Source organism: Mauremys mutica, chromosome 11, assembly GCF_020497125.1.
Source record: "Mauremys mutica isolate MM-2020 ecotype Southern chromosome 11, ASM2049712v1, whole genome shotgun sequence".
Lineage (NCBI taxonomy): Eukaryota > Metazoa > Chordata > Testudines > Geoemydidae > Mauremys > Mauremys mutica.
In genome coordinates this window covers 77268903-77292309 of record NC_059082.1, presented here as the reverse complement: position 1 = coordinate 77292309, position 23407 = coordinate 77268903, and the positions used below count along the sequence as shown (strand labels likewise).

Below are 23407 nucleotides of genomic sequence, written 5' to 3'. Positions count from 1 at the left end.
CTCTTTCCTTGACCTCTGTCCAAACGGCTGGCTGCGGGCAGAATGGAGAACTGAAGAATGGGGAAGTGGTGGTGAGGTGGAAGGTACAAAAGCCCTCCGCAGATTGTAGGGAGGCTGGTTCAGCTGTTTTTAATTTCCTGTTGCTCAATCAGGCCTTCACCAAGGCCATGGAATGTGAGGTCCCAGTTCCATCCTGCCTGAGAAGCACATGTCGATGCCTGGCTTGGCTGCTTTTTCTCCTCCCGCTCCTCGTTTGCTCCTGTCCTCACGTTCCCCCCAAGGACCCTTTTCTTGGCCCAGGCCTCACAGCTAGCTTCTTGCTTGTTAGGATCCCTTCTTTACACTAACAGAATCTTTCCTTGTAGGGGAGCAATAGTCTGCTGGGTAAAGCCCAGGGCTTGGGAGAGCTGGGTTGTCGTCCCAATTCTGCCATGGGCTTCCCTATGGGACCTTGGGCAAGGCCTGACTACTGCTTCTGGGGGTGCTCCACACTTGTGGAAATCAGACCCTTAACCGCTTGCGTTCCATTTCTGTGTCTGTAAAATGGGCATAACACTCTAACGAACTGGCTAATGTGCTTGTGCGTATGCACACATCACTGCCTTGACGGGAGGGAATCAGACACTGCTCAGCTGGTTATCGGAGGCACCATTCTGCTAGTGGTGAATGGCAATTCTCACGAGGCCATGAGGATCTGGGTTCTCTTCGTGTTTTCACCGCCATGCCGTGGTGTCTGTAGTGACGAGTCTGTCGTCCTCCGTGGCCACGGGTTTGTTACCATACGTGACCACATCAAGAGCCTCAAAAGGGACATGCCGTGCTAGTGCACAGCAGACTTCTAGCTATGGTACTTATATGGCCCCCGTTGTCAGTCTCTGACCACCACCCAGTCTATAAGGCCTCTATCCTCCCAGCAGCCCAGTGAGGTAGGGCCATGCTGTAGCCCTGTTATCCCCATGTCACAGGTGGGGAACTGAACCCAGGTCACGGGCTAGCACTCCTACCCACCTGATCATTCTTCCTCTCCTCCTCAATGTCAATGGGTGTGTCTGGCTTCCCCTCCCACTAGGGAACCAGCACAGTATCACGGGAGTCTCATTAGCTGTGTCAGTTGTGGGGCGAGAAGGCTGGAGCTTTTATGTAGCAAAAACCTGATTTTGTTGTCCACAGAATCCCCCTCTGCCTTTCCCTAGACTTTGGGCGCACGAGGCTCTGGGGTAGCTTCAGTGGGTCACCGAGGGAGAAGTCACTGCATAGCATTCAGCAAGGGATAACCGATGCAGAAGTACTTGCAGAGCATGCTGGGTAACAAAGCCACCTCTCCACCCATTGACTAAGGGACTTGCTGTTTTCATACCATGGCAGGTGAAGACAAGAGTCCATACTGAGCAAGATGAATTTTTAAATGGCCTGGGTCCAGACTCCCCAGTGTATTCGAGGCAGGAGTCCATGCAGGGCTGTTAACTTGCACCAGCTCATCAGGTGGCGAGTTGGTGGCAAAGGGACGAAAGCTCAAAGCACCAAAGACTAAGAACGTGAGACCTCCTGTTCAGCCGTGCAATTCATTTATGTCGGGAAGATCTCGGCAGTCTCCAGAGCCCTTGGAAGATGAAACGTTGAGTTAAATTGGTCTCCGGGCTGTGATTGAAACCGTCACTATGCTCCAGGGGAGATGCAGGATCAATGCCACAAATTAACGCTTTGACGCCATCGTTAGCCATGGGACATGGGCTGATAATAAGGCAGCGTTAGATGAAGCGAGACTTTAGGGGGGGACTTTTGCATGCAAAGGCTGGTGAACTTGTGGCGCTTCTAAGGAAGAGCTTTGGCAGGAGCTATTGGAAAAGCCATATGGAAGCAGACTGGTACCAAAGTGCAAAGGATGCAGGAGCAGTCCCCAGCAATGAGCTGATGAGATGGGCTTTAGTTCAGCCTTGAATGTGCTGTTGCCTCGTGTATGGCACGGAGTCAAACATCCTCAAGACCTAAAGTATAACTAGAACTGACCCGAGAGACAAAGGACGAGGTGGCAAAGATTTACACTGTCCTGCAATCTGACTCTCAGCTGTTTGGAGCCATTACGGTGGGAGGGTGAAGTAGCTGCTGTTCTGAGCTCTGCAGTGCTGCAAGCCAGTGTATCCCAGAGCAGAGGCAGGGAAGGGGAAATGGTTTCTATTAGGTAATCTGCCCAAAGAATCTGCTTTTCGGTAAAGTGATCTATGGACACGCTAATTACTCAGCTGCCCATTTCTAGAGTCTCTGTCGATGGGGGTCTTGCTCTCTCTGCAAATGCTTTATGTGGGTTCTGTTGTTGGCCTGTATGTGCTCTGCTGCTGGGCCTGCCAGTTGGGAGCCGGATTTCAGGCTAGGTGTGTAATGCGTTTTTTCCCGTGCGAGCCTGCCGGGGTCAGAAATAAGCTTGCTGCTTCCTTTCTACTCCCAGCTCAACCCCACTCACCTGGCTCTTCCCGAGGACAGAAACAGACAAGTGGGCTGGGAGGAAAAGGGCACGTTGGGGTGGGTGTGACACTTCAGAGATGGGTGTCAGATGCGTGGCTGGCAGTCGGGGAAGTAACAATAAGCTTCCATACCACCATCCAAGGAATCCATTTGCGCTGATTAGGCCTCAACTGGAGTATTGTGTCCAGTTCTGGGCGCCGCGTTTCAGGAAAGATGGGGATACATTGGAGAGGCGCCTCTCTCCCTGCCACGGCTGGGCTGGGGCTGGCGGGGAGGGGCGCTTCTCCCCCGGCCGCGGAAGGCCCAGGGCTGCGGGAGAGGCGTCTCTCCTTGCAGCAGCCCTGAGCGCCTGCAGGGTGCTTAGTAGGCTGCTGTGCAGTGGTGCAGCTTAGAGGGAACTCAGCCTGGGGGCTGCCATTCTCTAGACCTTTGGCTGAAACCCCTGCTCGTCCCTAGGAGACGCTTGTTGTGTCCCTACCGTTCTCCGATATGGTGGCACCACTTGCAGTCTCTGCCCTGGAGGGGGTAGGGGCTGAGGGTAGCAGAGCCAGGGGCGTTGCGGGGCTGGATCGAAGGACGCCCGCGTACCCTTTGCACAGCCGCAGCTGGCACCATGTGTGGCTCTCTCTGCGCCTCACTAGACTCTGTAAAAATAGTGAACGTGTGGGAGCTACTTTGCCGGGGGGGGAGGGGGCAAAGTGGGGAGGCATTTCATTGAGGTGCATGTCCCAAGTTGGAAAGGGAGGGGTTTATACTAGAGTGTATCAGGAATGCCCTGTCCTTATCACCGCCTGGCCCAAGAGCTGCAGGCTCTGCACCCTGCATGCAAGAGGGGTAGGTATGAATTATGGATGTGTGTTTGCTGATAGATGAGTGCTATATTTTTTTTGCAGTTTGGTGGAGCCTCAGATTCTCTCTTTGGCTGCAGCTCTGAACGCTGGCTAACTGCAGGGCTGTATATTTCCCCATTCATGTCTCCGTGCTCTGAGGACGCACTCTGGCATCTGCTCCTCCATTACCCATCCCAGCCCTTTAGCACCGTGAGAGATGATGGAGGTGGACATGCCAAGCGGCCCCCCTGAGCTGGTTTGGTTGGCTCCAGGTGGCCTGAGCTCCTGTGCACTGTGCACTGAAACCACCATTTTCTTTGAGAGAAAATCTGGAGTCTGCAAACCCAGAGAAGAGCAGCCCTCTGGAAATGTTGAGGTGGCAGATTGGAATGAGGGGAAGCAAAGGGTCTGCTAATGCAGGATCCCCCCCCATTACCTTATAGGGTGACCAGATGTCCCGATTTTATAGGGACAGTCCCGATTTTTGGGTCTTTTTCTTATATAGGCTCCTATTACCCCCCACCCCATGTCCCGATTTTTCACATTTGCCGTCTGGTCACCCTATTACCTTATGGTCCATGCAGTGCTCCCTAGAATCCTTTGTGATCCCTTTTGATGCAGAATCTTTTGGCACATAATGGCAGGAAGTTTGTAGGTGGATGGAAGGTGGATGGATCCTTTTCTATTAGCTCATAACAAGAGATAGGTCTGAACGCAACTCTCAGGTACCTGAACCCACCCCAGCTGGATCCAAACTGTGCTAAACCTGAGTCCCAGTAGCCTTGATGGTTCAGGGGATAAGAGATGCCTGGTCCCTTGCTAACTTGGAGTGTGAGACCAGAAATGGAAGTAGCGCAGGACCTCAGGCTGGCAGGCGACTGCATGTAACCAGTTCTAGAGCTCAGCACCACTCCTGGCTCATGGTCCAGGTGATGGTGTAGGCATGAGACAAACCCTGGCCTTTAGTACACCTCGCGGCCTGGACCCACAGGCTATGTATTTAGTGCACTTGGGATTCCTCTCTCTTTTTCCCTCAGCTGGGAAATGGAGCTTTTTAGCATTTAACTGGTCGTCCAGCCCAGTGAGTTGTTTGTGTCACTATCTCACATGCCAGTTGCTGTTTACAGCGATCTAGGGGAGAGGGAAGCCTTCACTGGGGGAGAGGGAGGGGTCGTGTCCCTGGCTATGTGGAGTGTCCTGGCTCTCTCTGCTGCACGTTGTGAATGTCAGAAACTTTACAGCGACAGCAGGGATAGATCTTGGGTCCTCTCGCTGTAAAACCACAGACTCTCTGACTGCTTGATCTGCAAATCTGCTGTCGGGCCTGCCCTAGGACACCCTGTGGAGCCATTCTAGCTTCATCCAGCAATGCGCTAGCAGATAGAACTGCTGCTCTCGGGGCATTAGGGGTTCTCAGAGGCCAAGTTGCCTGTTCAAGCCCCTCTCTGGACGTTGCTGTAATTCTTCAGTGGCGGCACTGCGGGGGAAGGTGCGGTGGCCTCGGGAAGACGGAGCTTTGGGGCAGATCCTTTCCTCGGTGGTGCTCTCGTGGCACGGGCACATCTGCTCCTTGCAGGCCTTGGCTCGGGCCTGCGCCACTTCTCAATCTGGTCTCCCCACTTCCCGCCGACATGTCCATTCATCAGAAGTGCTGCTCGAGAGGCCGGCGCGGCATCGGCCGTTAGCAGTATTTCATAAGAGGCAGAAACCCCATAACTGGCCAACCGGCGGCATCTGTGCACACGTGCGGAGCAGGAGGAAAGTTACTTAATCTCCTGCACAGCCTCGGAGGCCACCGAGCTTCCGGCGAAGAGTCTGTGGCTTCTGAGGGGAAGGGATCGCTGGAGCACATGGTGGTGTCTCCCCACACTCTCTCCGTGCATGAGCTGTTCCATCTGTGGGCTCTGTGGCTGGCTCTGGCCCCCCCTGCCCCGCCCCTGCCCAAGACCAGGGATATCTAGGCTAGCATACTGCCTCCCAGCTGGTTCCAGGAGCCCTGTCCTGCACCAGATCTGGTGGGCCGTGGCTTGTGCATCCTGAGTGCTGCTTCCGCCTTGCATGGCCATGTCATGCTGGTGGCTTGTGGTCACTAGCAAGGAGCCTGTGTGGAATGGAGCACGGGGCCAACAGGCTTGATTGCCCAGAGTGGTGGGGGATGAGTGACCCTCACTGGTGTCCAGTTTCTTTCACATCTGCCTCTGGGCTTTATCTCTGGGTAGGTGCCTTTTTTTTTTTTTTAAAGGTCTCTCACCCTTCTACCAGCATTTCCTATCACGGGGAGCTGGTTGGCAGTGCCCTGATAGCCGGCCCTTACGGCAGCCTCTGTCTGTCTGACGGGGGGACGTTGTGCTGCGGCAGGTGTGGGATTCCTCGAAGTGCTGGGCTACAGCTGCGCACATCAGAGCTTGGGTGGAGGAGTTCCTCTTAGGCGGGCGCACGACAGCCGTGTGTGGTGCATAGTCTGGCTTGGATGCTGTAGCCACCTGCTCTGGCCTCTTCTAAGCGCTGGGGGAGCTTGCAAATGTTTTCGTTTCCTCTGCCATCATTTCACTTAGCACCTATGCTGAATGTTCCGGGGATGGGTCCACATTTGCTGGGGGAAATAACCTGCAGGACAAAACTCAGAGGCTGCCCGACTCTCAGCGGGTTTGAAATATGCGACCACTGGGGCAGGTTGGATCTTTCACCACCCGTCCTGGTGGAGATGGCTTCGCTGGGGATCTGCGTAGATTCTGGGTGATCCTCGCTGAAGACTTTCTTCTGGGGACTTTTAACCCAAACCAGATCTGGCTGGGCATCTCTGCCTCCCCCGACATCCCCGCCGCGCCCTCAGAGCAAAGAGCAACCCTTGCCCCCGTTGTGCGTGTGGTTTGTGTGGTTGGTTGTGTTTAATCGGCTGATCGGTCGCATCCCCTCTCGTTGGTGAGTCCCCGGGCCAAGCCCTGCCCCCTACAGTTTAGAAAGCAGAGCAAAAACGAAGGGGTTTTCGGCTGGGCTGACACAGCTGCATCCACCAAGTTCCTGTGCTAACCGCCCGTGGCTTGGTTTACGTCCTACCAGCGCTCGTCCTCGCAACGCCCCTGCCAGGCGGATCCATTTCCTTGCCCCCGTGTGACAGCGAGGGACACTGCGGGGAAGCAGTCTTGCCCAGGGAATCAGCACGAGAGCTGGGGATGGGAACTAGGGCCTAGCTGCTGCCTGCCAGCCCTGCTCCCCCTGCACGGGCCCAGGCGCCCCCTCTCGCTACAGATCACGAGGGTTTGTGGTCAGGGGGAACCAAGTGGGAACATGCTCCTAAGCCAGGGACTTGCTCATCTTGCAGTGTTTTCTCATTAGGCCGCCTAGCGGGCGGTAGGAGAGTGGGTGCCGGGGCATGGCCGATGGCAGTGGGAGGGGTGTGAGCTGGAAAGAACCTCTGCTTTAAAGCTGGTACCTAACCCTGACTTTCTTCTCCATCCTCCCATTCAGGTGAGGCCTTCCTGGGTGGGTATATGGCCAGCGGACTAGGGACCTCCTCCACGCCCCATGGAAGCCCTACCCCTTTACCCTCTGACCTGTCCTTCAGGTCACCCACCCCCGCCGACCTACAGATGGTGCAACTCTGGGCTGCTCACTCCCATGAAGGTAAAGAGAGAGAGAACCTGAATGCTGATGGCAGTGGCTGATTCCTGGGGCGGCCCCCTCTCCCAGCCAGGTGGAGGGGAGCGTTGCTTTCAGAGCATCCTTTAGTTGGGAGACGGGGTTGGGCCACCTGGTGGCCATAGGTGCTCAGTAATAGCTTTTTGCCCCTGTGCAAGCTGGCAGTGCCCCTGCTGCCGCGGGCTAGGGCTGAGCGATCAGCTGGAGGAGCAGCAAGGCAGAGCTGGTTGGGACTATTGGGGTGTCTGTTGGCCCAGGACGTTGTGCTGGATTGCAAAGCTTTCCGCTCCGTTGACACCACAGGGAGATGGCTGTGGGTTGCCCCCTTCCCATGCAGAAGTCCGTGGCTGGGGTAAGCTGTATGTTGCTTGTTGCAATAAATCCCTTCCCTCGGGCCTTGCCACATGGTACAGGGGCCAGCGAGGTATCTGGTGCCTTTCGCCAAGGCCACAGCCGGCAAAAGGAGCAACGTGTGTTAAGCAGTCGTCCGACCTCTAGATCCCTCCTTGTGTCTTCTCTTGTGGTTGGTGTGGGGGTTCAGTGGGAAGCTGTGTGTGTGTGTGTACATGGGTGTGCAATGGATGCATCCTCCCTTCCCAAAGAGAGTTCTCTCGCCATGTGCTCGTTCTCCATTTTCCCCATTGGCTGCTGCTGATGTAACCCTGTGCTGTGATCTGGCCTGGTTGGGCAGGAATTGGGACTTCTCCATCCTTGGCAAAGGGGAGGAGGGGAATGTTTCCCAGATCACTAGGCTGGCTGTGCCCAGCAGTTCAGTGGAATCCTCCACAAATGTGAGAGCGAGAGGAGCCTGGCTGAGTGGTGTGTTCCCAGGCCTGGGATCTAGGTGCTCCTCCTGGGGTCTGAACCAAGTGCCAAGGCTGCCTATGGCCTTGGGCGGGTCACCTGCCCCCTGCCTGCTGGCCTGAGCGTCATGCACACCTGTCTCACGAGTGTGCTCAGGGTTACCCGAAGTGCTAGAGACATTAGAGAGGGGTTCAAGTGGCAGAGTTGGGATCTGGGTCTTGAGTACACGTTGAGGTTGTTTGGATCTGGGGTTTGCCTTGGTCCCTTATAAAGATAGGGGCCAATCTACAAAATTCAGAGCCTGGTTCCTGCTTCAAGCACCCTGACATTCGGAGCGTTTGGAGTGGAGGTCCCATTGCAGCCCCTCTTTGCTGTGTTCTGCCTGGGCCAGGTACCCCCTGGCTGGCGTGTGTGCATGGATTCCCCTTATAAAGTCAGGGCAGAGGGGAGATCTTAGTGCCTGTGAATTGCTCTGGTCACCTGAACTCCTTCCCGAGTAGATCCCCGCCTTGTGCGCCCATCACCTCCTTTGTTCTGACCTGGCGTGAGGTGCTGGCCCTCTGGGCTCCCGAGTGCTGTTCCAGCTGAGTCCTAGGCTTGTCCCCCGGCCCTGGAACCCCTCGTAGGAGTTTTTCCTACAATGCATCAGAGCCTGGAGATGCTTCCTGGGTCCAGAACATGCACAGGAGACTGGTTTGTCAGCCACTCTGCTCCTTGCATCGGTGACCATGACAGCGGGTGTAAAACTTCAGTAACAACCTCCGTCCCTCTGGGGAGAGGGAGTGACTGAAAGGTGCCTTCACCTGACCTGTGACCTTCCACCCGCATTCGATTGCCCTCCCCCTAATCCTCTGGCCAACCCCTCCAGTGCTTCAATCAGCTGGCTTGACAAAGCCATTGAACTGAGAGAACTGGGCGGGAGGAGTTGGGATGCAGTGAGGGCCATAGAGAGGGGGACCGTGGAAAGCCTAAGATGTTATGTTTTGTTTTGAGTAGAGGGAGGGGGAATCGATATGTGTGATTCAGGAAACTCAGCAAGTGGCTAGCGAGTAGCAAACTGATTCCAGGTGCTGCTTATGCCTTATGCCCTTGAAACTGCCTCTGCAGCCGCAGCATGGAAAGGGGGATCAAGGTGAAGTAGCCTTCTCTGTGCCCCTGCCCTCATTCAGTTCTACAGTCTGGATTGATGTGACCCCGTAGGGCAGATCTGTGCTAAAAAACTAGCCATGTTCAACAGCCAGTGCAGAAAACATCCCCAGCCCTTGTTAGAACCAGGCTTCAATCACACACTTACTTGGGCTTTGAAGACTGTTTCATCCTGTCCATGCCAGCAGCTAAATTATATTCCTCTCCAGGGTTGCAGCGCGATCTGTGTTTGATGTCAGGTGTCAGGTCTTGAGGTTTCTGAGGTTCCACACTAGCTTTTTTTCCTTAATTTCCTACCACGCCTGCCACTAGGGGGAGTTCTGGCAAAGTCACCAGTGTGGACAGGCTGCTAGAAATTCCTGCATGGGTGGAGCTGCATCAAGTGGGAGATCTTCAGGAAAGAAGCCCAGATAAGGCCCTTGTGTAGAGGTGACCGTGGGCAGTGAAGAAAATGAAACAGTGGGTCATGGAATGGTGCCCTGCGTGTAACCCCTTAATAATATAGAATGGTGCCCTTAGAGCAGCTGCTTCTGCAACACATTCTTGGCACCATTCCCATGCTGATTCGCCTCCCCAAATATTAGATCCTGTGTCTCTCCCTCCTCCCCCCCCGTCCCCGAAGGCCTGGGCAAGTGCCTAGTGCGGACAGCTAGGTCAGCTGTGAAGTTGAGAGCTTACCACTTTGGAGCACATGCGTGGAGAGTATTTGCTCCCATGTGCTGCCAAACTTTCGCTTGATTTGTGCTCTGAAAAATGTCCGTGTTCTCATGCTCCGTGTGCAGAACTCCCACGGTCTTCAGTTGGTTTTTGCACACAGCAGCTGTGGAATTGAGACTCAAGCGGTAGGTCATGAGGGAAATGGGTTTGGGTCTCCTCCCCTAACTATAACAATGGGCCCTGCCAGATGGGACACTTTCAGTCCCATCTAAGTTAGCTGTAATTTGTTCCCAGGGTTGGCTTGTTCCTTACCCCAGTTCCTGACAAGGTGGCGTGATCTAGATGAACATACTAGTCACTAAGCTAGAATAAATCTCCTAGTTGTACTAGTGCTCAGGAGTTATGCAACTCTCTCCAGCCCATGGAATAAAAAGGCACATAGCCACACATAGTCTGAATGTTCCTGTGTGAACACTTCATGGCTTGCAAAGGGTGTACGTGCAATGTTTTTATATAATTATACATTGAACTGTAGCAAATCTGTCCCACCTGGGATTTAGCAATTGTCTCTTTGCTCTGACGTTCCAACTGCCTAAAGTGCACAGTGACAGCTAGGATAAAGCTCTGGTCATCCTGCTTCGAAAAGAGCTTGAGCCAAAGAAAGATCTCCATTAGGAGTGAGCCATATAGGGGTTATAACCAGGGCTTGGGGTTTTTGGTTTTAACCAGCAAATACCAGTAAAACACCCCCAGTGCAAAATAAATGCGATTGCTGTTCATCTGATATGCACCAGAAAAATACCAGAAATTGTAACTCAATTTATGTTGACTTCACTCCTTTCCCAGTGCAGTTTGTTTACATAGGCGATCCCTATGTCCTGATCCCAGGCTTGTCTCTAAGAGCTTGTTTACACTGAGCAGTAATGTGGACTCTGGGGGGCGGGGTGATTTCTAAAGCACAGTAATGTGTTGCACATTCATTGATCTGTGTAGACCCTGCTGGTGTGCACTAAAGGTGCTCTAGTGTGCTTTAATGTAGTGCTGTTTGAAACAGTACTACGTGTATAAAAGACACAGCTAATTTTTTGACATCTACGTAGAACTCAAAAATTGTTAAAAGAAAACCAAAACCAAAAATGAAACTAATAAACCCTGAAAAACAAGTTATAACACAAAAATTAAGCGGTTCTGATTCCATCCAGTAGGTGGCAATGGTGCACATAACCAAATTCATCAGTGTGCCTTATGTAAATATATACATAGCAAAAGATCATGAATAGCATCTAAATAATTTGAAATATTAACTATATCGTCAAGATGCTGCTCTGAGCACAGGCTACAGTTATTGTCTGTCTCCATTCAGATTCTGTTGTGGCTCTTTAAATCAGTTGTTTTATGGATTCTCTCAACAATATTGCTGCCACAACAGTGGGATTGCTGCAATGGGGAGTTTTGTTGCAAATCTTGACGTGTTGATCGCTCCCTGCAGCTGCCTGCAGACTGGGGCAGTGCTTACATCCCAGCGGGATGGCGATACAGCTGGTGCAGTAATGCCATGTGATCTGTAGCCACAGAAGTTCCCGACTTCGAGGGAATATTGGGGCAGCAGGCAGCGCCCTCTGGTGGGAGGATCTACATGGTGCTCCAGAGCCCTAGAGTATGAGTCTGACTCTCAGCACCCTGCAGCCTGGCATGACGCAATAGGTTGTTCAAGCAAAGCCGCCTCTTCTGGCGTGGGGAAGGGGGGAGGGGGGTGTTGCCAGCCATAACAGTCTGTAGCTCTGCGGGGTTTGTTCCAACACAAGGAGCCGGCTGTTCTGAAACATGTTTCCTCTTCTGTTTTTCAGGCTTCTCCCATCTGCCCAATGGGCTCTACCCATCATACATTCCCCTGAGCCACCTCGAGCCCCCCCGCAGCGGTAGCCCCCTCCTGGCCCAGCTGGGTCAGCATAGCCTCTTTGAGTCACAGAAAGGTCAGTCTGCTTGCATCAGTGTGTTTGGCACCAGGGTTGTTGTCCCTCTCTGTACAACTGGCATGAGCTCTTCCTCTCTGTCCTCACCGCATCCTCTGAGAGACCTCTCCATCCAGCCTCCTTCCCGCTCCCTGGCCCAAGCCTGGCAGGGTGCTCCCTGGGAGATGGTGGGGATTTTATTAGAGACTGTGGCTGCACTGAGGCATTGCCCTGCTTTTTAACATTGGTGCCCAGCCGCCAGCGTAGCCGCACCAGTGCAAACCACCAGCACCGACAGGTCAAATGCTCTGCGCACCAGTGGAACAACCACTGCTGGAAATGGAGGTTAGCTGTTGCGGTGCAAATCACTGGCTTCCCCTGGGTGGCCAGTCATCGGTGGCTCTAATTAGGGCAGATTCCCGTGGTGGCCATCCGATTTCACCAGCACGCTCTTCCGTGTCTGGAGATCCTCTGCCCAGCAGCCAGAGAGAGTCAGCCCTTAGGTTGTGCTGATTCCTTCCCTTCCCCTGCTTCCTAGAAGGGCGAGACCTCAGCTCTGGCAGCCATCGCCCTGGATTGTCCCACGTGACCCCTTACCAGGCTACCTGACAGCCGTCAAACCATTGGAACTTTGTCCCAGTCCCCAAAGGGTTAAGGGGGTTGTGCTGTCTGATGGTGGGCGACAGGAGGGGTCCCAGCTGAGCTCAGTCTGGAGTTAAAATGCAGAACCACAGGCTGGGTGATGCTCCGAGAGCTGAGCCTGGAAGGAGGCCGAGACGCTGATTTTGAAAAGTACCTTGAGACCCCAGAAGAATCTTGACCAATCAAATGAGCATTAACCCTCCACAAGTGTAGTTAACCCATCTCAGCCCCTTCGCCCAGGCTCCGTATGAGCCAAACACTCTGTGGCAGCAGGTTATTGCACCCATGGTGCCCTACCCTTCAGAAGAAGAGAGGCTCGTGTGTACCTCCCTTAAAGGCTCAGGCAGTTTCTCCGTTGCATCACTGCTGTGCAGAGGGCCTGGGGGCCTGTCTTTGACAGAGGTGCTGTGATCAAGGGGGAATTCTTGGCAAGATCTTTCTCCCGTTCAATCTGATGGTTGGGATTTGGTGGGGTATGGACGTGTTCTGGGAACCCCATTAGAATCCTGGCTCTCTGCTAACGCTAAGGACTAAAGGTTTGGGATTTGTGCTGCCCCCTTGCCAAGAGCATCTAAATGCTCATCCCATGTTGGTTTGACCCCATTTTTCCCAAGTTCGTGAGTCACAGACTAGAGTTTTTGAGCTTGTGATGGGAGCAGTCACAGTTGGGAGTTTGCAGTGGAGAGAAACCAAGGTAATCTTGTTCCATTTCATTTTGCAGATGGGTTTTACTTATCCGGCCACGCGGGACAGTCTGCCTTGCACCCCCAAGCCCCTGTCTCGAGGACAGCGGCCAACCACGCACCAAGCGCCCTGCACCGTGAGAAGGACCTCGGGCACCTGCACAAGAGCTCCAAGGAGGGCCTGAAAGACGCCCCTGGAAAGGAGCGGGCCTGTCGGGGTGACCTCTCCCTACACTTCCCCAAGAAAGATGGCAAGCCGAAGGAGGAGCCCCGGCCTCGCAGCGTGGTGGATCTCACCCAGGAAGCCAAACCCGACAGCGACCGGAAAGGGACTGGCTTGGAGAAGCCAGTGAAGGCAGGGGAGCGGCTGTCCCCATTCCTAGCCGAGCACATGCCAAACCGGGGGGCCGGCAGCGGAGAACCAAAGTCCAAGAATCCGCTGCAGACCTCTTCACTCAACAACTGCAATGGCGGTGGGGACCCCATGCTGAAAGGGCTCGGGAGCGAGCAGGACCGCTGTGCCAAGGACCCCAACCGCCATGACGAGAACATGAGGCCTTCTGCTCATGCCCACTCGGACAGGCTGAAAAGGGGCGACTCCGCCATGACCCCGGGAGGTGCTTTGCACATCTCCTGCAGTTGCACCTCCCCGCACCCTTCCCAGCCAGGGAAAATGATGCCCTCCTCTGCGTTCCCTCCCCAGTCTGTCCATTCCAGCATGTACACCATCTTCCCGCCGGCCAAGGAGCCCGGGAGGGAGCACAAAGTCGTCGCCCCCACCTTCGTGCCTTCGGTCGAGGCCTACGATGAGAGGAATGGGCCCATCCAAATCGCCTCCCAGGCCCGGGACAACAAAGCGAAGGACAAGGACATGGCTAAAGTGAGTGTGTTGCAGTCGCCCACGGAGCGGGGTCACCCCGACGCCTCTCGCACGCTCTTGTCCCAAGACTTCTCTTGCCACAGCGATGCCAAAAGGATGGAGGCCCTGAGGGAGAAGGGGTCCGTGATCAGGGCCAACTCCATGGCGCTGAAGAGGCACGTGGCTTCGGAACCCTTTCTGAACCGACCCGGGCTGGGCTCTCCGGAAAGCAGGGAGTTCCTGGCCGCCAAGGGCTTGCTGAGGCCGTGCCCGGAGCCAGAACACCGCGCCTGCGAACGAGACCGCTTCCAAAGGGCCGGCTCCAAAGAGGCAGCTAAGATATATGGCACTTTGGACTCCTCCAGACAACATCTGGACCACCGGCAGCTGAAGCCGCCCGAGCATAAGTGGAAGCCCTTTGAAATGGGCAACTTTGCCACCACCCAGATGGCCGTGCTGGCCGCCCAGCACCACCACGTCAGCCAGGTGGAGGAGGAAGTCAAGAAGGCGTACCTCGACCCCAGTGGCCTGCAGAGGTCTTCAGCGGTAGGGTCCCGGGCCACGTCTGACGTTCTGCACCCCACCTCCCACAGCGAAGGGTCTGCCATGCAGAGCCTCATAAAGTACAGCGGCAGCTTTGCCAAGGAGACGACCGCTCGGCAAAGCAACGGCAAGAAGAGCCCCTTCGGCGGGCTTGGCAACATGAAGCTGGACTCCGCCCAGCTGGGCACCTCCAAGATCCAGCAGCTGCTGTCCCAGCAAGCCGGGAAACAGTTGAAGAGAGACCTGGAGAGACCAGAAAGTGCCAAGTCCTTTGGCCGAGAGAGCATTGGGTCACAGGGCGAGGTGGAAGTCAGGCACCTGCCCGTGGGCATCGCGGTGGCGGTTGCTCGGCAAAAGGACAACAGCGGCAGCAAAGTGGGGCCCAGCCTGGCTGACCGGGATCGCTCCCTCTCCCTGAGCAGCATAAAAGGTAGGACCATGGCGTCTGTCTGAGAGCCTTGAGCTCCCTCTCGTGGGACTGAACTCTGCCATGCTGGGGTGTGCCCAGAGGGGAAGGATGTACCGAGATGCTGAGGCTGATCTGGGCTCCCTCTCTAGGCTGCCTTTGTGGAGTGAGGGTGAATGAGAACAGGAGGGGGGCAGGGGAAGCTAAAACCTAGATGCTGCTTGGCTGGGGGGATCTGGTTGGCTCAGGAGCTTGGTTTGAGCCTGGGGAGCCTTTCCTCTCCAGTATCAGGAGGTCAGCCAGCATGGTAGCGAGAGCTGCCCTCTGCTGGCTGTACCGCAGGAGCTGAGTTCGGTAGCCTCAGTCTGCTTCCCCGTGCACCGCAAGCCAAAAGTCTCGCGCTACCAGGGAGACTCGTCAACTTCCCCTTGTGAGCAGCCTCTGCGGGAGGCCAGGGATTGAAGGGACATTGGGAATCCTCCCCTCTCATGCCTCCAAGGCCTCAGCAGGGTGAGGTGCAGGGACATCTTGCACTGCAGCTGCCTGAGCAGTTCCCATTCTTGGGATCCCACCTCCTTGTCCTAGGCCAGCAGGCATCTGCACCTGGTTCCAATGAGCCTTACAGGGTGGAACCTGCCACTCCCCAATAATAATGGGTGCACCTCATACCCATTATTTAATCTAGGATTTACAATGGGTTTAAATGGAGTAGGACCAAATTCAGCCCTTGCTCAGGGAAGAGACTACATTGAACATAGCTATTGTCTGCTAAGACCGAATTGCTCCATTGCATTAGTCAAGCCAGATGGGACTGAATTCAAGTAACTATTCAGCTAGACCAGTGGTTCTCAAACTTTTGTAGTGGTGACCCCTTTCCTACAGCAAGCCTCGGAGGGCAACCCCCCTTATAAATTAAAAACACTATTATAATTACTGAAAGTGAAGCGGGGTTTTGGGTGGAGGCTGACAGCTCACGACCCCCCCCAGGTAATAATCTTGCGACCCCCTGAGGGGTCACAACCCCCTGTTTGAGAACCCCTGAGCTAGACTAAGGGTGGTCAGGGAGGGTTTGCATATGTAACTCCCCCCATGCGTCAGATAGAGAATAGATTCTCCCAAGATTGGGAGCTAAATGCAGTCATCTGCTGGGCTCTTGGTTGGCTATTTGGTGTTAGTCAGAAGGCCTGATGGACAGACATGGAGCTGCACGGCTTTAAAGCCAGAGGGCTGCAAACCTGCCATTTGTATTTTTCATTTAACTTGTGGAGTTTCTTTTTATACCAGGCTTCTTATGTTCATTCTGTCCTGCATCCTGGTTGTGATGTGCCCACCCCCACCCTGCACTACACAGAAACACACACACTTTCTCTGATCATTTTTAACAGGTTTCCTTTTAAATCTAGCACCCCGCCTATTTGATTTTTACTGCCTTTCACCTTTCCGAGGTGCAGAGATCACCTCAGGGGGCTGCTGTCTGACTGAGTTCACACCTCGGGCCTTGTTTTAAATAGAAGCAGGGCGTTTTAAGAGCAAACCTCTGAAAACTCATACTTGCAGTTGGTCCAAGTGGCCACTGGATGCCGCTGCTGTGCAACACAGATCTGGCTGGGAAGCACACCTGTTGGTGTGTACAGCCTGAAACAAATGAGAAATCCCTTCTTGAAGCTAATGGGCTCAGTTTTGGAGGGGTAGCGGGAAGAGAGTTGGTTACGCTTTGGGATCAGTCTGAGTGCCCATGAAAACGAGGGGGTCGCTGGTATAGGTTACAGCGGGGTTGGTGTACAAGCTGCCACCTGCTCCACAGAATGGGCCACTCTCCTGATGGAAAACCCCAGTGAGCTGTCTGCTCCGGTGGGGCCTTGGCTGACCTTGCCTCCCGCAGTGTCTCGTTGGGAGAGAGGTGGTCTCTGCAACAAGCCCCCAGCTCCTTTAGGGTTTAGCTGCTTGATACCAGCCCATCCAGTGGCACCCGAAAACAAGCCTGAGGCCAAGCATAGCTTATGGAAGTGTGATTCACCCTCTGCAAAAGATGGCCTGGACTGAGAGCCATTTCGGGGCCCAGCCTCTGAATGCCTTTGAGGAGCTGCCCCCTGTTGAGTATGTTGTAGAAATCCACTCTGCGTGGCAAAGGCACTGGTAGCCATCACGAGGATTCCCGTAACGCCCAGAATAAAAGGCTGCAGCTCTTGATACGGACAGATAATTGGCACTTTCACACTCCCGGCCACTGCGTGGACATCCAGAAAGTAGCGGGGGATCCAAAAAGGACCCCCAGACTGAAAACCATAGTGACATCAGCTCTAGTGGAGGGGCTGAGATCCTCTCTGCCACTTTGGCCAACTGCTTCCCTACCTACCAGCATTACCCCAGTTTTATCTGGATGAAGACCTTCCTCCAGATAAGACAAAACCACTGAGAGCTTCCTGGTGCTGGAGACCCCACACTTTCACTGTCACGGCCAACAGCCTCATGTGCACGTCAGACAGGAGGAGCAATGGGATAGAGCCCAGAGGGAAAATGAACCATTGCTACCCCCAAAGGCCCATCAGTAAGCAAAGAGCAACTCAAGTCTGACTCTGGCAGGAGCCAGCAGAAACATTTAGGCTGCTCAAATAAGGCCTTGTCCCAAGCCTGAGCAAGTCAATACCAGTCTTCCCATTGAATTCAGTGGTGTCTGGCAGGCCCGTACCCTTAGTGGTCTGCTATGATTAGAGCTAGTCTAGAGTTTTCATTTGAAATTTTTTCTGACAAAAAATGAATTTTTCATCAGAACAGAAATTTGGCAAAAACGTTTTTGGGCTGTCAGTCACCGAAAACAGACTGACAGCCCAAATGTTTCAGTTTTCAGCTGCTGAAGACCCGAAATCCAAGAGTTATTGGGCTTTTTTTATGAAAACTTTTTACAAAAAAGTGAGGTCCTTTTGTCAAAATTTTTTGCAAGGAAAAAAGAAATCCCCCTCAGCAGCTCTAATGATGGCATTTACTTGTGTTTCCAAAGTAAGAGGACCAGATTGAGGTTGGGGGACGCACCCATTCACAGGCCCTTCTCATCACATAAACTTGAATTGATTTAAATGAAGGTGTGAGGGTCTTTTTTTCCTTTCTTTTTCAAATCGCTTTAGTTAAGCTGGTGCAGGTCCCCCCCCCCCCCTTTTTTTTTTTTTTTTAGTTCAGTTTGATTTTAGTTGTATCTGGTTTTAAAAAAAGCAGTTTAACCTAAAGCGACACAAACCAAAATCAGAGCATCTACTGCGGTGAAGAAGTGGCTTGCACCAGTTTAACTAAATCAGTTTAAAAAACAATGTAAATTAAGCTGATGTAATGTCATGTAGAGCGGCCATGACTGCCCTTAACTGGCTTCCCAAGGATATTGTCGTGTTAGGGATCTTATTTATAATGAATCTCTCTTTTCTGCTCTGTCATTTCCCCAGTGTTTGTGGATGCCTTTGCCTGTACCATCCCGCTCTCCGAGTGCATTTTAGAGTAGCATTGAGGCATCTCTGAGACGCATGCTCCCAACAGAGTAAACACACAGTCAGTGCAGGGGAACAGCACTGGAGTCAGTCCTCCTGCAGTTGAATAGAGGGGTCAGAGGGGATAATGACCTTGTGTTTCCAGGGTCTCTGGACGCTGCATCTTACACTAAAATACACTTCTAAAGAGATGCTCCCAATATTGTAATAACTCCTCTACCCTGCCCTCATGCAACAAAAACAGACCCAAGGGAGTGCAGACAACAAGGGGTAACAAGCGTGGGGCTGTCAGGACTTCTGCTGAAAGAACGCCTGGTTCAGGTGGGAATGGGTCCAAGAGCCTAGCATTGAGAGTTGGGACTCAGGTATATGTAGGTGGGAATTCAGCTAAGGAGGAAATTAACATCTTTTTGAACCCATTCCTGCTTTGCTGAGAGGCTGAAGCGTCTGGGTTATAAAGCCACACTACTCTTTTGCCAACTGAACTGACCCTGTTCTGATCTGTGTCAGCCCCATTAACACAGCCAAGGCCCAGCGCCCAAGCTCAGCGTGCCGAGGGGGTGCAGGCTATCGAACTGATGCGTCTTGATTGAGGGAGGGCCTCGGTACTCCAGAGCAGAGGGAGGAAAGTGGTGGGATTTGCAGTTTGGGTCTCGGAATTTATGGCAGAGATGCAGAAATTCCAAGCTCGAGGGAGTAACCTCCTGGTGGTTCCCAGCTGTGAGCACCTCTGAACCCGCCAGTCAGACCTGAGCACCCTGTGTTCCTGAAATGCCAGGTCCCCTGACCTTGTCACCGCTCCTCCCCATTCCTCCTATTGGCACCTCTCCTCTGTCAGCCCACCGCCTCGCCTGTACTCTCCATGTCAGACCTCCTGTCTGAGCCGGGATTGATCGATTGGCAGTGCTGAGGGAGCCTGAGTGAGACAAACATGTTCATTCAGCTTAGCTTTTTACTTCTCCAGAGGGGCAGAGATTCATCACCCCGGCCATCACACCCCAGCCCAAACCTTTGTCTGGAGAGTCATTTTTCTCTCTGTTAGCAGCCTCCTCCCCTATAACCCCCCCCATCCCATTCCCATAGACCCCTTGGGTCTTTCCACGCTCTCATCTGCTGTGGCTTGAGCCATCTGAAGGCCTCATAGCCAACACGGGGGGCTGTTTGTTAAGCCATTCAGGCACCCAGACCCTCCCAGCCTGCGTTAAATGTAATTTACGGAGCCGAACTAAAAGGCTGCAAACAAAGGTTGAATTCTAACAGGCCTCCGGGTCTGTTGCTAAGTGATGGAATTGGCTTTCATACAGAAAACAAGGCCGTTCTTTTTCTTTCTCTACCGTCCTTTCCCCTTGTGCGCCAAGAGAGATTCTACTAATAACATTAGCTTGCTTGCGCTGAGTGGACGGTGCGTGAATGTTTAGACCTTTGAAGAAAGAGAAAGCAGGCTTTAGTTGGCTAATCTGTAGTATTTGGCAAGTAAAATGCAGGTATTTAGTACTGGGCATTGGTTGCCAAGGAAACAGGCCTAAGCTTTTCCTCTGTGCATAAGTGATTGAATTTGGTATGCGCTCCATGCGTCATGTTCATATAGACGGACAAAATGGGCATTCACGGACAGGGACAATCGCTGGTTTGTACAGAAAAGGGACCGTCCCTTTTATGGGAGGGGGAATTCTGTAAGCAAGAACGAATGGGGGGAGGTGGGGGTTGGTTTAAAAAATAAAAGCCCAGCTATAAATAGTAGATCTGAAATAATATAGATGGCAAATAAATAAATAAAATAAAATAAGCTCTGCAAATAAAAAGGCTGGTGGGGGGACATGCCAAGGAGGGAAAACAGCCCATGAGGCTATTAGCCATAGTGCCATCCCAATTTCACCTGCCAAAGAGACGGCCAGGCCTTGATTAAAGCTAAATAAATCAAAAGGGCTCTGAATGGAAAAACCTGGGTGATTGGGCTGCGGGTGTGTGTACGTTGGCTACGTTAGCAAGCACTTAAAATAATCCCAACCCCGAGATCTATTGGCATTGGACCACAGCACAGTGTTTGGTTGTAGATGAGCAGAAGCCACACTTAAGGTGGGTTTGCTGTACACTTCCCCCACTCGACCCATGCTGCCAGCTAACTTGCTGGCTGTCCCTGGAAAAATCCATCTCCTCTCCTCTCCTTTCCCTCTGCTCTGCCTTCAAAGACCACAGACAATCCCCTTGGTGCTGCCTGTTTGAACATGGGGAGGAGTGATGGGTCTCCCAGGATAGCTGGGAGAAGCATGAGGGCATGAAGCGGCTCAGCACAGAATGCCACTGGAGTGTAGCTTTTTACATGCCAGAGAGAGGATCCAAATGCCCTGCCCATCAGCCCGTCCCAACAGGGCCTGTGCTCTCAAGCTGTGCTCCTGAGGGATTCGACCTCGCAGGGGTCCTGTCTCTGTCCTCTGAGAAGTCACTCAGAGGGGTAGCAAAGAGGATGCTGCTCTCTTCACTGGGGCATGAGGCTGCCACCCAGGACCGGCTCTAGGCACCAGCAAACCAAGCATGAGCTTGGGGCGGCACAATTCCAGGGCCGGACTTTGAGAAGCGTATGGAAGCCATTAAAACTAGGGAAGAGTTGGCTAAGGGGTGCCAGAAACTGGCATCCAGCTTGATCTGCCAGCTCAAGGAAGCAGCGGCCTGTGGAAGCTAGTGTCCAGAAAGTGCAGTGTCCAGTCAGGCTTCGAGGTGTATGCTGGCACCATGTAAAGCCCCTTGAGAAGGCTGGTTGAGATGCTCGAGAATCGGGCGTGTGCCTTTCCACCTGATGCCCCCTGGAAGCCAGCAGGGGGAGGAGGTGGGGGAGATGTTGTTTCACTACAATATTCTTCCTGACAGTAGAAGCTGAGGGAATTGGAGTCTTGACAGCTAAAAAATACAGACTGTCCAGGTCTGCTGAAATACACAGTGGAGCCTTGCCTTGAAAGGATCCTTGTCAGCAGAGTAGACTTAATGTTAAGAGATGTTTCCTGGTGCACCAGTCCTAGCTAGAAGGGCCTTGGGAAAGGGATGCAAATGAACAAAGGTGCGGCTCTGTGAGACAGTGCAGCATGGCTGCAAGCTGCCTGTTCCAAGGGAGGCAGCTATTTGGAATTTGGATCGCTGCCGTGAGTGGGGCCTCACCAAGACCGAGGCTGGGCCTGCTAAAGGGGACCTGCCTGTGTCTGCTCAGGGGAACAAGGAGGCATCATAGAATATCAGGGTTGGAAGAGACCTCAGGAGGTCATCTAGTCCAATCCCCTGCTCAAAGCAGGACCAACACCAACTAAATCATCCTGGTGCCATTGATTTACTGGGAACAGGGATGGGCTTTATTAGCTGTCCCCCACTCCCACCCCTCCCCCAAAAAAGTACTAGGCAAGGGCAATAATGAAGTGTATTTGTGAGAGCGCAGGGTGGGGGTGGGGATAAGAGGCCTAAGCAAAGGCTTTAGAAAAAGGTGAGGAAAATATAAGGCAACCTGAGCTGAAAATACCCTTGGGACACAGGAATTGCCAGACTGGATCACCCTCGAGGTCCGTCTAGTTTCCTGTCTCCGTCAGAGGAAGGTGCAAGAATCCCCACAGTAGAGCAGGATAGTCTGCTCCCCATGAAGGTCTCGTCCTAATCTCTAACAGAGATTGTCGAACACCCTGAAGCAGGAGGTGGTTATCCCTTCCCTAGCAATTTGTTTGCACTCGCAGTTCGAACTCTGGGTACTCTTGGTATCCGTGTAAGTGCCCAGTCTCTCATTGGATCTTGCTGTCTTATCCCAGGCCCTAGTGCTGCAACACCTCCCTGTGTCTGGGCCAGAGCCGGCACCAGCGTCCCAAGCAGGTGCTTGGGGCGGCAATCGGCAAGGGGCGGCAGTCCCTGTGTTTTTGCCCCCAAGCAGCGCGCGAATTGCCGCTGCGGATGGCGGGAGCAATCCGTGTGCCGTTAGGGCAGCACGTGTGTTTCTGCGGCGGCAGCAATTCGGCGGCAGCGTCTATGTCCAGCTGTCCGGCGGCGGCGGCGCAGCTTCCGTCTTCAGCCTCCACAGAAACGCGCGAGCCGCTCTAACGGCACACGGACTGTCCCCGCCTTCCGCAGCGGCAGTTCGGCGCACTGCTTGGGGCAGCAAAAACAGGAGAGCCGGCCCTGGTCTGGGCAGAGTCCCTTTCATGTCACTTGGATTCTGTGCAGAGACGAGAGCTCTATGCTAACAGATCAAGGCTGTTGCTTCTCTGATGCCTATTGCTTTTCTGGAGTATCTGTGTCCTAGCTCTCTCCCCCAGCCCACGGTGTTGGGCACAGAATGCTTTTATTAGAGTGGGTGCGTGCGTAAGGTCATAGATTTATAGACTGCAAGGCCAAAGCGGATCATTAGGATCATCTGGTGTGAACGCCTGTTCAGGACAGGCCAAAGAACCTGACCTCAGGATGGCGGCTGTAGTTCACACAGATGTTGTGGGCTTTGTGCAGATCGTATAGAATGAAATGCAGTCTGGACTTTGTCTTTAAGAATCAGTTCTTCTCGGACTTACCTCCCTTCTCGTTTACCTTGGCAGACGATTATAGCGGGAGAGCGCAGGGGACAAACTTCACTAAATTCAATTGCTTGAAAGTACATATTTCAAACCACACAGGCCTGGGACGGGAATAGTGTGAGAAAATAATCCCTAAGCCCCAGACACCCCATTTAGATAGTGTATCTTGATCGTGTTTCTGATCAACAGATACATTTAAGTCCCGGCTCCCAGTCCCATCACTCTAGCTGATTTTATGAACTACTTGAGGGCTTAGAGCTGCAACCCTTTGGAGATACTAGATGGGGACAGTAGCCCGTGAAACACAGGTGCGGAGGGGAGAGTACTTGGCACGTCTCAGACTGGAAGAGAGCTGCTTGTCTTTTGTGTTAACTGCTGATGGTTTGTGTCTTAGGGCATGGCCGCTCAGATGAGGACTGTGGGGATGACCGCACCCGCCAGAGGGACAGTCACTTCCTGGCAGGGCGTTTGGAGCGAGATCAGGAGAAGCTACTCAGGTGAGGTTCTGTGTTTTGCTCCTTCAAGTATGAACTAGTCCGTCTTGTGGAGCACATGGGCTTGGGGATGCACCTAGCGAATCGTGCTTGAGTGCCTGGCCATGTACTCTCTTGAGTGAAGTCACAGATTTAACCAGCAGTGTGGCAGGTACCCACGTTTGAGCGGAGTCAGCACTTCTGGTGCAGCTCCACCCTGGTCCAGCAGGGAGCATTGGACTTTAAGATCCCAAGGACAAAGACCAGGCCTTGAGAAGGCTGGGAATTGGGAGTGTGGAGGGGGG

General features: G+C 53.3%; 1 protein-coding gene across 11 annotated transcripts in view; it reads left to right on the top strand.

The window, feature by feature from the left end:
* TNRC18 (trinucleotide repeat containing 18) overlaps positions 1-23407 on the top strand; it is an 89521-nt gene that overhangs the window by 23624 nt on the left and 42490 nt on the right. For 10 of the 11 annotated variants that reach the window (XM_044979479.1, XM_044979478.1, XM_044979477.1 and 7 more), the window contains 4 exons: positions 6759-6914; positions 11384-11509; positions 12852-14645; positions 23024-23126. In XM_044979479.1, the coding sequence (XP_044835414.1) occupies positions 6759-6914; positions 11384-11509; positions 12852-14645; positions 23024-23126 (2179 nt within the window). The remainder of the gene's footprint in view (positions 1-6758; positions 6915-11383; positions 11510-12851; positions 14646-23023; positions 23127-23407) is intronic. The other variant, XM_044979480.1, reaches the window with a different exon arrangement.